The 13,024-nt window shown below is 38.7% G+C and overlaps 1 protein-coding gene across 1 annotated transcript in view; it reads right to left on the bottom strand.

Moving 5' to 3' along the window:
• Positions 1–417: 417 nt before the first annotated feature.
• The window catches only part of LOC121512822 (neurocan core protein-like), a 121,584-nt gene continuing 108,977 nt past the window's right edge, over positions 418–13,024 (bottom strand). Inside the window, exons 12-16 of the mRNA XM_041792302.1 lie at positions 10,475–10,633; positions 5,512–5,594; positions 3,792–3,936; positions 2,913–3,095; positions 418–1,974 (exon numbers count right to left, since the gene is read on the bottom strand). Coding sequence (XP_041648236.1) covers positions 1,838–1,974; positions 2,913–3,095; positions 3,792–3,936; positions 5,512–5,594; positions 10,475–10,633 — 707 coding nt within the window. The 3' untranslated portion in view covers positions 418–1,837. The remainder of the gene's footprint in view (positions 1,975–2,912; positions 3,096–3,791; positions 3,937–5,511; positions 5,595–10,474; positions 10,634–13,024) is intronic.

Below are 13,024 nucleotides of genomic sequence, written 5' to 3'. Positions count from 1 at the left end.
TCTGTTGAATCTCTAAGCTGGCATCTGAAAATACTGAAGTGTATTCCTCATCCACTTCTGTGGCTTGTGGCTTAACAAGTGCAGATGATTTGAGTCAACTTCTTCTTACTATCAGCTCTGACATAATACACTTATTACAGTAACAAACAAGCAGCACCTATATAATGTATTCACCCCCTTAGATGTTTTGCCGTTTAATAGATTTTATTAATCAGTCCTGGTCAATATAATTTTACTTTTATGACCAGAAAAAAAAGAATTACAAACACTTAACATGTGCCATATTTCTTCCACTTCTTGATGAGTGACTTAACACTGGGGGTTGTTCAGTGTCTTGGCATTTTTTTTGTATTCATCCCCTGACTTATACTTTTCAATTACCTTTTCTCTGAGTTGCTTGGCATGTTCTTTTGTGTACATGGTGTAATAGTAGCCAGGAATACTGATTATCTAGTGACTGGACCATCCACAAATGTCTTTATACTAAAATTACTTTAGAGACAACCACTGCACTCAGGTGATCCCCGTTTCACCAGTTATGAGACTATTAGCACCAATTAGCTGGAATGCTGTTGAATTAGTTCAGTCCCTTTAAAGAGGGCAAATATTTATACAATTAAGTATTTTACCTTACATGTTTTTATTTAATTGAAATTACTTTGTAGAAATCCGTTTTCACTTTGACAGTAAAGAGGTTTTTTCTGGTCAAACAGCCACATTATTCTGATCATGATTGATTAACAAAACCAATTAAAGGGTTGAACATCTAAGGGAGTGAATACCATTTATAGGCACTGTAAGATTGGCATTGAACTTGTATTGCCACCTAGTGCACTGTAGGACCAAACAGTAAAAGTCTGTTAAAATAAATGAGTTGTGTTAAGTAAAAAAATTCAAAATAGCAATTTCAGCTCTATTTTTCAGAGTTAATAGGACCGATTTTTAGTTTTATAATAAACAGTACTTGATCACTCAAGTACAAGTATTTTTTATCATTGTATTTAAAGTTTTTGACAGTCATCCCTTCATCTGCATAGTTTTCCCAGAATGACTGGGAAACTTTTGCACCAAGAGTGAAGTTACCCACTAGATTAGAGAAGTCCTGCCTGTGGGGAGCAACTTAAATGTAGCAAGGATGATGTTCTGAACTCCATGGAAGAGTAATTTTCTGGTCAAAGTGCTCCTTTCAGCCTTTGCTACTTGCTTTGGGTGGCATGTTCAAAATTAAAATATGTAAAGGACAATATATAGATGAACAATATATAAAATAAATTTTCAATTTGAGTCATACTCAAAAATGTTTGTCCTTTACTTAAAATATTTTTTGTAATCAGTTAAACCATATATTTTGAGTATTTTCAACTTGCTTGGTTTTACAATGTGTATTAGAGTTGAGTATTGTAGTGTAGCACACACCAACACACGAGCATGTCGTGCTCTCGCAGGTCTAGGACACTACGATTTAACTACAACATAGATTGAACACAGAAGTATAAACCAGGCTTAACTGGGTTGAGTCAGAGCATAGGTAAAGAGATTAAGACAAGAAACTGAAATGGAGAAAAAGGGATATAAGAGTTCAAAGCAGTCTCATTATTGTCCTTGTGATGCCTTGAAGCAGGCCTCAGAGTTCTCTATGATACAGGCTGACTCAGAGAGCCAGGGGTGGCGGTAAGGGCAGAGCAGGGAGATGCAGGAAGGGGCCTGGTGGAGGAGTCCTGGGCTGTAATGTGTTAGGTGTGGTTTGGGGTAAATGGGGAAAAGGGAGGGGACAACAGGAGGACAGGTGATCAGCAGTTAGCAGCAGAGGGGAAAAGAAATCCTATGTATTTTTGGTTCAGAAGTGGGTGTGGTTGTGGCCCTGCCCCGCCTCTCCTCTGTGGTGCCCTCCCTCTCTGTGGCCGTGCCTCTTGTGCTTCCTGTGCTCCCTCCTTCCCTTGTGGTGGTGGCGTCGGTGACGGTGGGCTCGTCGGGCTGGTGGGCAAACACAGAGGATGTAAGAGACACTGAAATGACTTTGAGAAAAATATTCTTTTCAAGCTTAAAGGAAAAAAGGTGTTAACAGTTGTGCAAAAAAAATACTATCTTTTTTCTGATTTTGAAGTCTGAAATAATATGAAGTAAGAAGTTGCAATGTTGAACAAGAGTGAAAACAGTGTCAACAGTTTACATCTAAACCCTAAAACATCTATGGGCCCGTGGAAATGATGTTGCACTTGCAAATGTTTCATTTTTTATGCAGAGGAATCTTCACACGATATTAGGTGATAAGACTTTGATGAATGAACCTCAGCAATTCATCTTTTTCACAAAATCTGTTGTATTAAATGGTCAGATTTCAGCAAAAATGTGTTAAACATAGGCACAAGAAAGCATCTCATCTCAAGTATGAAGCATTTTAAAGCAGACCCTACCCACTTTTAAGTAAAGGATTATAATTCACACTGCTACCACATTTGTGTAGAGCTTTCAATTATTAATAATGAGCACAGGGATAGGAAGCCTCATCACAGTGACAGCAGCTCCAGAAGGCAGCTCATACAGTAAGTTTAGACTTTGTTAAGTTATAGACTTTGTTATTTTTTTCAACAGATTATTTTCCCATACCCCTGTTAATATGCAAAGACATCCAGGGCACCGTCAGGGTCGTGGCAATCCACCTTCTTGCCCTTAAGTGGGCCGTCTCACCACATCTATGCCTTATTTCAGCCTCAATTTTTGGCCCAATCATGCCAAAAAGTTCTGCACAGAACTGTATGTCCCCCCGGGATATCCGCCTTTTCGTTGAAAAATTAGGTATTAAAAGTGTGGCTTATACACCAGATATCACAGTAATTGTGAAGATGATGTAAAAAAAGAAATACTGTTGTCTATCAGCCTGCTCTGGGAAATTCTTGTTGTATACGACTTACATTTTATGCAGATGATTTTTGGCTGCTCCCACTTGCCGTTGGCTCGACACTTAGCAGTGGGCACATGGCGCTGCAGGAAGCCGTCAGTGCATTGGTAGCGCACCACAGAGTGGATGTCATAGTGGGAGCGCTTTCGACCAATAACAAAGGCATTATCCACAGTGGGTGGAGCTCCACAAAGCACTGTAGAGGCAAATAATACAGAGACATAATGTACAAAGATCTCCAACCCTACTCACAGCATAAACATCAAAATGTGCAAGGACCTCATGTCTGTCTAAGTCTGTCAGTGAGTGGACGGTTGTCAAAGTAATACACCATGATGGACACAATGAGTTAAGGCAGAATCAAAAGAGCTTTCACAAGTTGACATGGAGAAAGCACAGATGCTCGGACAAGCATCAGGGAGACACTCAAACCACCTCACAGACTCTTTAACTCTCCTGTCAGAAGGTGCCAGTCTCCCTGAGGAGACAGCAGATACAGTACTGACAGGGCAACTGTTCTAGCATATTTTGGCTTTTCCATCCAACAGTGAACTGGAGATAATCCATGCTTAATGTGAAGTGTGCCATACCTAACCTGTTCAGGGCTCATGCTGTAACTCTGTGCTTTAGCACTCATTCACTTTCTGTTTTATGATTGTGCTTGCTGGATTCAGATCCTAGAACTAACAACACAGTGAGGATGGTGCTCCTTCACATGTTTCACTGTCTCTACTTACTTTTTAAATTCAATATTCCTCTCTTCCACCCAGCTACTTGCTGCCTCCTCACCTTCCTGTCAGTCATCTTATTCACTTGTTGAAGTTTGGCAGACTTCATCCCACTCACGTCTAACCCTCTCTCTCTGTGTTTCTCTCCACCCGGTCATTCTCACCTGTTCCTTTCTTGCAAACGTAGGGCAGGTTGTAGTTGCAGGGTACATCGTTCCATTTGCCATTCTCATGAGCGATCATAACCACACAGTCTTCCCCTCCAGCAAAGAAGTTGTCTGGCTGATTCTCACGCCAGTTTTCATATTGCTGCAGGTAAGACAGAGCAAGAGACGTTGTAAGAAAAAATCCAACCAATCTTTGTTTTGAAAACAAATTACATATATCTGTCTTGCTTTTAAACACATAATATGTTAATTCTGCCTCCACAAGGCTCTCAATGAAATCAAAAACAAAAGCTAACAAGTTTTTATTAAAAAGTAAACCACTGTTTTTGTTTCATGGATGAATTCTACAAACTGAGGTAGTAAATCTGTACCCAAGACAGTCTGGCTACAGACTGTTCATCTATGCTGTATATCTCAGAACTGATCATGCCACAACTTCTGAAGTAAAATGACTTACTTCAGAATAAAACTTGACCTGTAAAACATAATTACAAAATATTTAATAAAGCAGTGTAAACAGTTTGCTTTCAGGAAAAAAAGCTTGTCCTCCATGAAAACATTCTAACACAAAAAGTGTAGCAAATGTAGCTTCTTTAGCTATGTAAGCTATGTAGATAACAGAGATACTTAGCTAACGTAGCTAAGGCTAAGCTTACAAAGGAGCTACATAAGCTATGCATCTACCTTATCTGCATAGTTATGTAAGCTTTTAATATGTTTGCTAAAGCTTATGGTTCTAAAGCTAACTTAAATAGATAACTGAGCTGTAGCTTACATAGCTGAAGCTAATCTCAAATAAAAGAGCTATGTATCAAAGTTATATGCTTTGCTAAGTAAGCTTAAACTATGTTTGCTAAAGCTCATGTTACTCAAGCTCATACTAAAGCTAATTTGGCTAGATGACTGAATTACATAGCTAACATAGCTAAATGTAAGCTCAAACAAAGGAGCTATGTAAGCTATGTCTCTACATTATACTCATTACTGAGTTAGCTTAAACTATGTTTGCTAAAGCTTGCATTGCTAAAGCTCACGCTGCTAAAGCTGACTTAGCTAGATAACTGCGAGCTACATAGCTAATATAGCTATAGCTAAGCTCACACAAAGGAGCTAAGTAAGCTATGTATCCACGTTATATGTTGGAAATATCAGAGAAAATATAAGTACTCCACTAAATATATGATTTAGATTTACAGTAGACATTTCTTCATTGATGTGGACATTTCAGTGCAAAAATCCTTAGATTGTATCTTTAAACGCCAATCAATTATTGTTCCAGAATTTAAAAAACAAAAAGCTTTGCAGAAATTTTTTTTTCAACATTTTATCATGTAATTGTCTTCTTATTTTCATGTCCTGTTAAATGTGAGCTTTTTGTCTATTATTTTAGCGAATCTGAAAAAAAAAAACTATATAGAGTAAATCATATATGGATGAAAAGTAGTTATTTTTCTGATGAAAAAGCTGTATTGGTGAAAAAACTACCGATTACTGAAGATCTCAAGAGTGGTAGAAGTGAAAGGGTAAACCATGGCTGAAAACAAAAAGTATGCAAAGATCATGCATAAATATCTCATTTTAAAGCAAGCTGTTTGCCAGGGGGGTTTCCAGTTGTAGTGCTGACCATTTCTAAAATAAATATAGCTTCTCTTGGATCTTAAACTCCACTGAGGTCAACAGCTCAAGGAGAGAAAAACACACACAGCTGGCTCCTCACCATGTCTGTCTTGTCAGTCCACTGAAAGTCGTCCTCCACTGTGCGATCATTTAATCCAATCCAGGTGTTGTCATGACTTAAACCTTAGTGAGAGGATATGCAGGGAAAATGAAAAACAAATAGTTAAGCATTTCTATAAATAACATTGCTGAATTTAACACAATCCTGTACACCATTTCTAGCATGGATGTCTGTCTGATATCATTAAATCCACTGCTGATGAAGTGAGGCAACACGACAATATAACTTAGAAGTGAGCAAGTCAAACCTCACATGATGAAAAACAAAACTCTTGAGAAGCATGATGGATATTTGACTTTCAAGTCTGTGTTTTACTGATTTAAAGGAGGGTATATTCAGTACATATTCAGTACATCCCTCACCAAAACAAAATATCCTGGCCTTCAGGTCTTTGGTTCAATGCTTTGGTTGGTTTAATGCGTATCCTTCATTTTAAGAAGAATAAAACAGTAGTAAATATTTTCAAATCAATCTTTCTTAAATCCCACATTAAAAGTGTAACACAGATCGAAAAGATGGTTGTTTTTGTAAAATCAGTATTGCTCATTCTTGTAACTTGTTTTTTGTGCAACAGGAACTTCATGAGAGGTCTGACTCAGTCCTGGAGATGAAATCATCTCTGAGTTATTTTCTCTATGTCTTGTGTTGGAATATAATGACATTTTAATCATGATGTTTCTGACTAATATCATTACCAGGCCCATTTATCCTCCTAATGGCTCTGATTGCTAATTAGAGATGTCTATTTTCAAGGTAATTGAACACTCTTTTTAAAGCTGTGCTCATGTAGAAGAATGGTTGGCTGGATAGAAATTAACTGTCCAAGCATCTGTCTATGACAGAAGGTGGATCTAATATTACATTATGTCTCTGCTGTTAATCTGGTTTTAATACAACTCATATGTTAGTGGAGGACTGCCAGGGGGCAGAAAAGCTGAGAATGAGGAGACAAAGTCTCCATAGAAAGACTGGATAATAATAGGGGGATGCATCCCTGGAACACACTGTTTTTGTGTAGACAAAAGTATTTGGCCACACCCGTTAATCATTGAATTCAGGTGTTTCAATCAAACACCTAGCCATGCAGTCTCCATTTGCAAACATTTGTGGTACAAAATTGGTCATTCTGAGGAGCTTGGGAATGTCACTAATAAGGGATATTATTAGAAAGTGAAAGTGTTTGGGAACAACAGTAACTAAGCCATGAAGCAGAAGACCACGTTAAGTCACAGAGCGGGGTCGACTGCAAGGGTGCATGGTGTGTTTCCAATGCTCTGCTGATTCCATAGCCAAAGAATTCCGAACTTCCACCAGCATCAGTGTGAGCTGGCAAACTGCAGCTGGAGCTTCATGAAATGGTATCAACGGCAGAGCAGCTGCATGTAAGCCTCGCATCACCAAGTCTAATGCCAAGTGTCAAATGGAGTGATGTAAAGCACACTGACACTTGAATGTGGAGCAGTGGAAATGCGTACTGTGGAGTGATGAATCACACTTCTCTGTTTGGTAGTTTAGTTTTTTTTGGTTTATTTGTGGCAGGGACAATGTACAATATCACATTAGCCACAAAAGAGAAAAGATGCTTTATACTAGATTAAGCTTGCTAGCTAAGTTCCTTCTGTAGTCCCTGAGCAGGTAAAAACAAAAACGAAATTCAGAACCAATCAATCGTCTGCACACTTGCATGCACACATCCACATTCATGGAGCCACAATACATATTTCATAGCAAAGGGAGAGCAAAATACAGATATTAAAATCAGATAACATTTTTCATAGTCATGAAAAAGTGATTTAGATGCAAGATTAATGCTGACAAGACTGATTCCTTAAATCCACGTTTCACTTTTTTAAGAGAAAATATGGAAGTCTGTGAAATGTGTCAGATTGGTTGGGAGGTTATTACCTGCTTTTATCGCTCGGAAAGTTAAAGCAGACTGTGCAAAAGCAGAGATATGCTTAGGGATACTACAATCTCCACTGAAGGCAGACCTTGAGTCTTGGCATTGGTGAGTCTGGGTTTGACAGATGCTGGGAGAAATTACCCGTCTGACTGCATTGTTCTAACTGTGAAGTTTGATACAGGAGGGATAATGGTATGGCTGTTCAGGGTTTGGGCTAGACCCCTTACCTCCAGTGATGAGCAATCTTAATGGTTCACCATACAAACACATTTTACCAAGACAATGCTATGCTTCCAACTTTGTGGCTACAGAACGAATGGGCACAAATGCCCACAGAAACCCTCAAAATCTTGTGGAAAGCCTCCCAAACAGGGTAGAGGCTGTACATTTTAATATAATGTCATTACAGTCCCTGTTATTGTAATTGCCCGGTGGCCAAATACTTTTGTCCATATAATGTACAGACTGCTCTCTGTGGCCAATAATAAAGTCCATGAAAACAAGCTGGGGAGATTAAACAAAAAGGGGCATTTAAACTTAAAAGGGTTACATTTTCTCACTGCTCTTCCATGCCAAAAAAATCAATAACTGTGATTAAAACACTAGATGGGTGGACCCCGCCGCAGCTCAAAGGGGTGAATCTAAACATGACTCACAAAAAAATACTTTCCAAAAACAAGTAAGCAGTAACAATTAGTCAACAGAGGGTGCAAGAGTGCTGCCCCTCCACTCTCCACAGGAATAATGGTCGACCAACAGTTCACTGAATAAAATGTTTCAAACATTTGTTTGAAATACACATAAGTCTGGAGAAAAATCAATATGATGATATAGTTAGGTGGTAAGGTATGCATTAAAAATGTAGATTCAGATGTTCTCTGTATTAAAAATTCGGTGCTCTGCTTTATTAACATTTTCCATGTGCTAGCATCAAGATAAACAAAAAAATATGGCCCATTTGTGAGAAACTACCACCCTCCTGGAGAACGGTGCTCCAGCTGCCACTTCCAGGATGTCAAATATCCACAGTAGAACATAATTTACACAGTTTTAATAAATAGACATTTACAGGTCCATGTATATTTTTAACACTCCACAAAAATAAAACCATGATGTGGTGTTTTTTTCACTGCTTACCGGATAAATCACATCTTTAAAATATATGACAGTATATTAAATGGTCTGTCACAGACATTTGTCAGCGCCTATAGCAACATTTCATTGTTACAAATGGTTATTCACATTTATGATACTGAACAGGCGTGGCCCCTGAGGGAGTTTTCAGCACTAAATCCTTTTAAGAGCTGTTGAGAGCAGGAGGTATTTATCATTATAAAAGTTTGAGAGTACATGAGTTATAAAGTACACATGAGACAAGAGCTGCTATGACAGAGAATGGATGTAGCAGTAGAGAAACAGTCATAAAACAGTGGGGTGTAACAGCTTGTAGGAGCTTTTTTTGGTAAATGAACCTTAAGATACATGGTTTGCATCTTCCCATAACATCTCTTAAGCAGGCATGATCCTGTGGCCTTAAACAGATTCAGTGACTATAAAAAGTATTCCCCCCTTTGGATGTTTTACCCTTTTATTGATTTTATAAATCAGTCATGGTCAATATAATGTTGGCTTTTTTGACCAAAAAATGCGTATTTAATGTCAAAGTGAAAACAGATTTCTATTAAGTAATGGCAAAATGAACCCGGCGAGATATAGGAAAATCCTGGAGGACAATCTTATTCAGTCTGCAAGGGAACTATGGCTCTGGAGAAGCAAGACAATAACCCAAAGCATACAGCAAAAAGCTACAGCAACTATACTATACTGAGTTGAAAGGGGAGCAAATGTTTATGCAATCACTTATTTCTCTACATATTTATGTGTGATTGACCTCTACCTTTACAAGCCTTTCAGGGCTGGCTGCTGAGAAGCATCCCCACAGCATGATGATGTCACCATGCTATCACGCTTCACAGTGGGGATGGTGTGTTTTGACGGTGATGTTTGGTGTTCACCAAACAGCATCTTTACTGATGGCCAAAAAGCACCATTCTGCTCTCATCAGACCAAACAAATTTCTTCCACTTGACCATGGAGTCTCCCACATGCCTTTTGGTAAACTCTAGTCGAGATTTAATTTGAGTTTTCTTCAACAGTGGCTTTCTCTTTGCCACAATCCTGTAGCTTTGACTGGTGAAGAACCCGAGCAACAGTTGCAATATGCAGAGTCTCTCATCTCAGCTACTGAAGCTTGTAACTCCTTCAGAGTAGTCATAGGTGTCTTGGTGGCCTCTCTCACTAGTCTCCTTCTTGCACGGTCAATAAGTTTCTTAGAATGTTTCTTAGATCTAGGCAGATTCACACATGTACAATATTCCTCCAATTTCTTGAAGGCTTTAACTGAACTCTGGGGGATGTCCAGTGCCTTGGAATTTTTTTTTCTTTAATCCATCCCCTGACTTGTACTTTTCAACCAACTTTTCTCTGCATTGCTCGGAGTGTTCTTTTGTCTTCATGGTGTAATGGTAGCCAGGAATACTGATCAACCAGTGACTTGATTTTCCAGACACAGGTGTCTTTATACTACAGTCACTTGAGAAGCATTCACTGGACTCAGATGATCCCCATTTCACTAACTGTGAGACTACTAGCACCAGTTGGCTGGACCTTTGTTGAGAGAGGTCAATCACTTCATTTATGCAATCACTTATTTTATCTTACATATCTTTATTTAATTGACATTACATTGTAGGAATCTGTTTCCCCTTGACAAATAGTTTTTTGGTCATTTTTTTAATCTAAAAAAGCCAAATCATACTGACCATGACTGATTCATAAAATCAATATGGGGGCAAAACATCTAGAAGGGTGAATACTTTTTATAGGCCCCTATTTTCCAATGGTAATATTGACTGTATACTGACTGCTTAAGCTATGTGCAATGGTATCATTTGCATTTACCTTAAGTTAAACTGTTTGGAAAATACTAACACAGGCTACAGTAAAAAAAGCAACGTTTTTCTCTTCATATCCACCCACCTCTAATGAAGTTGTGCTCAGCCAGGTTGTGGATGCTGGCTAAGTGTCCACTGTGCTCCCTGCAGTCCTTCTCAGCATCCTCCCAGGTGTGTCTCCGGCTGAAGTACCTGTAGCAGTGACCGTGGAACTTTCTCCAAGTGTGCTCGCAGCCCTCAGTGTCTAATAAGAAAGAGGAAATACAGGGAAGAAACAGTGATTGGTTAATGGAAAATCCATGGAAATAAAAAAAACAAACATTTTATTAAGCTTACAGATGCAATGGAATAATAACTTGCACAGGAGAGAAAGAGAATAATTAAGGAGATGTCATGTATGATCATACAAAAGCACAATCCTCCTGCCTTGCATTATTACAGATATATCCATATTGCTTTTACCCTGTGCTCCCTGTATCTTCTCTTTCATGTGTCTGTAAATCCACAGCAGAGACTAACTGGTTGTGATACAGCTTAGTCCAGTGAAAAGGTGTTTCAATCTATTCAAACATCAACAATCCTTAGAAACAGGTTCCAGTGCACAGAGCTGCTTTGGTAATGAAACCCTGTTACACTTCTGTCAGCTGTGTGCGCCCCCACCCAACCCCACATCTCTCACTCCTTTGCTCCCCACATCTCTTTAATCTTCCACCTCTCATCTGACTGGGCTTGCTGTATGACTCTGAGCTGTACCAGTCAAATGTGGAATGTGGGAGTTTTCTATGTGCGCACACATGGTGATGCATTAATGTGTGTTTATCCTGAAATGAAGAAATGTTTTTAAAGTTGATGTGTGCCAGCTTTGCCATCTCCAAATTCCTCCCATACCCCTCCCACCCTTCAGTCTCTGGATGAGGGAAAAGGCCTCGGCTTTTCCTCCCACAAATGTGAAGCGACATCAGTAAATTGGGTGGTGTAAATTGGGCCGTATGGGGCCCTGCTTAGTATGCAGAGACACACTTTCAGCTGTGGAAAGAAGAAGAGGAGAAGAATCCATTATGAAAACTTTTCTGTACTCTAATATGAAATAAGGGCCTTGAATCCTTCATACTGTGTTGTGAGACTGAGTACTTTTCATACTCTTAAGCCCTTTTTTATGCACTTTGTAGTTGAAGAACAAAGCTTTAAAGTGCAATGACGCCATTTCACAGAATACAATGAATGCATGGGCCATAGTGGCTGCCTCCTTAAGTGAAGCAACTTTGTTATATCCTTTCGCTGTTAAACACACTTCTCCAGGCACCATTATACCACTGGGCTTATGTCACAAGCAATTTTTTTAGGCTAGTACCAAAGGTCAGATGAAAATTAAGTTTTACACTCTGGTTTCATATATGATCAATAAAATGTTCTGCAGAAATGTTTTAATTTTGATTTCACAGCACGAGGTATTCAAACTGTTTGTTGAAGTGGCTCTGCTCCAATGTAGTTACTCTACTATGACACTAGTTTTTATAATTCAAATAATATTTATCTAACATGACATGCTAGATAGACTGTGTCATCTATCCATTGTATGGAATATATTCACATCCATATGGGAAATCTGCCATACAAAGTGTTTGGGGAAGTCAGGACTTTTCAAAATTCTCAGAAGGTGATTGGACAACACATTCATTACAGACCAATCAAAGTGACAAGACAAAACTTTCAGTGTGGTTCCATGCTTTTGGTTTAATGAAGAAATGTGGCCCGGTTCTGATAAAACTGCTGCTTCACTGTAGCTACAACCAAGAGAGAAATGAAAACCATCTTTTCCATCTTGAAAAGCTTTCAGTGCTGTTCTTTGCTCTTTATTAGATTAAAGTATAATAACTAGAGCAAAACTAAGAAAAATGTAAGAGGTCTAATCCAGGATTGAGTTATGTAGACCTGTTACATGAACAGGGGCTCACTTTAGCTTTGTTAGCTTTAGCTATAGCTAACATGCTAGCTACAGAACTAAAGTTACTAATAAGCCAATAAAGCTAAGTTGGCTTTAGAAACATGAGCTTTAGCAAACACAGCTATGTAGATAATGTACCTTTGTAGCTTACATAACTGCTTTGTGAGATTAGCTTTAGCTTATTTGGCTATGTTAGCTATGTTGTTCCATCATCTATATCTGAGTGAGCTATAGCCATGTGAGCGTTAGCAAACATAGCTAAAGCTAACTTAGCTACGCAGATATCATAGATACATAGCTTCAGAGCCTATATAGCTGCTTTGTGAGCTTTAGCTACATTAGCTACTTAGCTGCATTATCTATGTTTCTTACGCAGCTAATGGAGCTGGCTGCGTTAAAATATTTGTATGAGCGGCGAGCTTTCTTCCCGTAAGCAGATTGTTTACTCGGCCTGATTAAACATTTTTTAATCGGGTTTTGCAAGTTTTTGCCTTTCGACTTTTGGTGTCCTAAATGTTACCTTAACCCTCTCCCTAACTCTAAACAGAAGTATAGTAGGATTGTATTTCGAATATGTTCAGAGTTTTTACGATCTTAGCTATCTGCCTGTGATAGTAGCCATTAGAGGTGAACAGACTGCAGCCAGACTGTCTTGGAAACTGCCTCTTTACAATAGCTACGAGCTTGCTA

Source organism: Cheilinus undulatus, linkage group 7 (assembly GCF_018320785.1).
Source record: "Cheilinus undulatus linkage group 7, ASM1832078v1, whole genome shotgun sequence".
Classification (NCBI taxonomy): Eukaryota; Metazoa; Chordata; class Actinopteri; order Labriformes; family Labridae; genus Cheilinus; species Cheilinus undulatus.
Note: the sequence above shows the minus strand (reverse complement) of the source record. Positions and strands in the feature narration are given on the sequence as shown.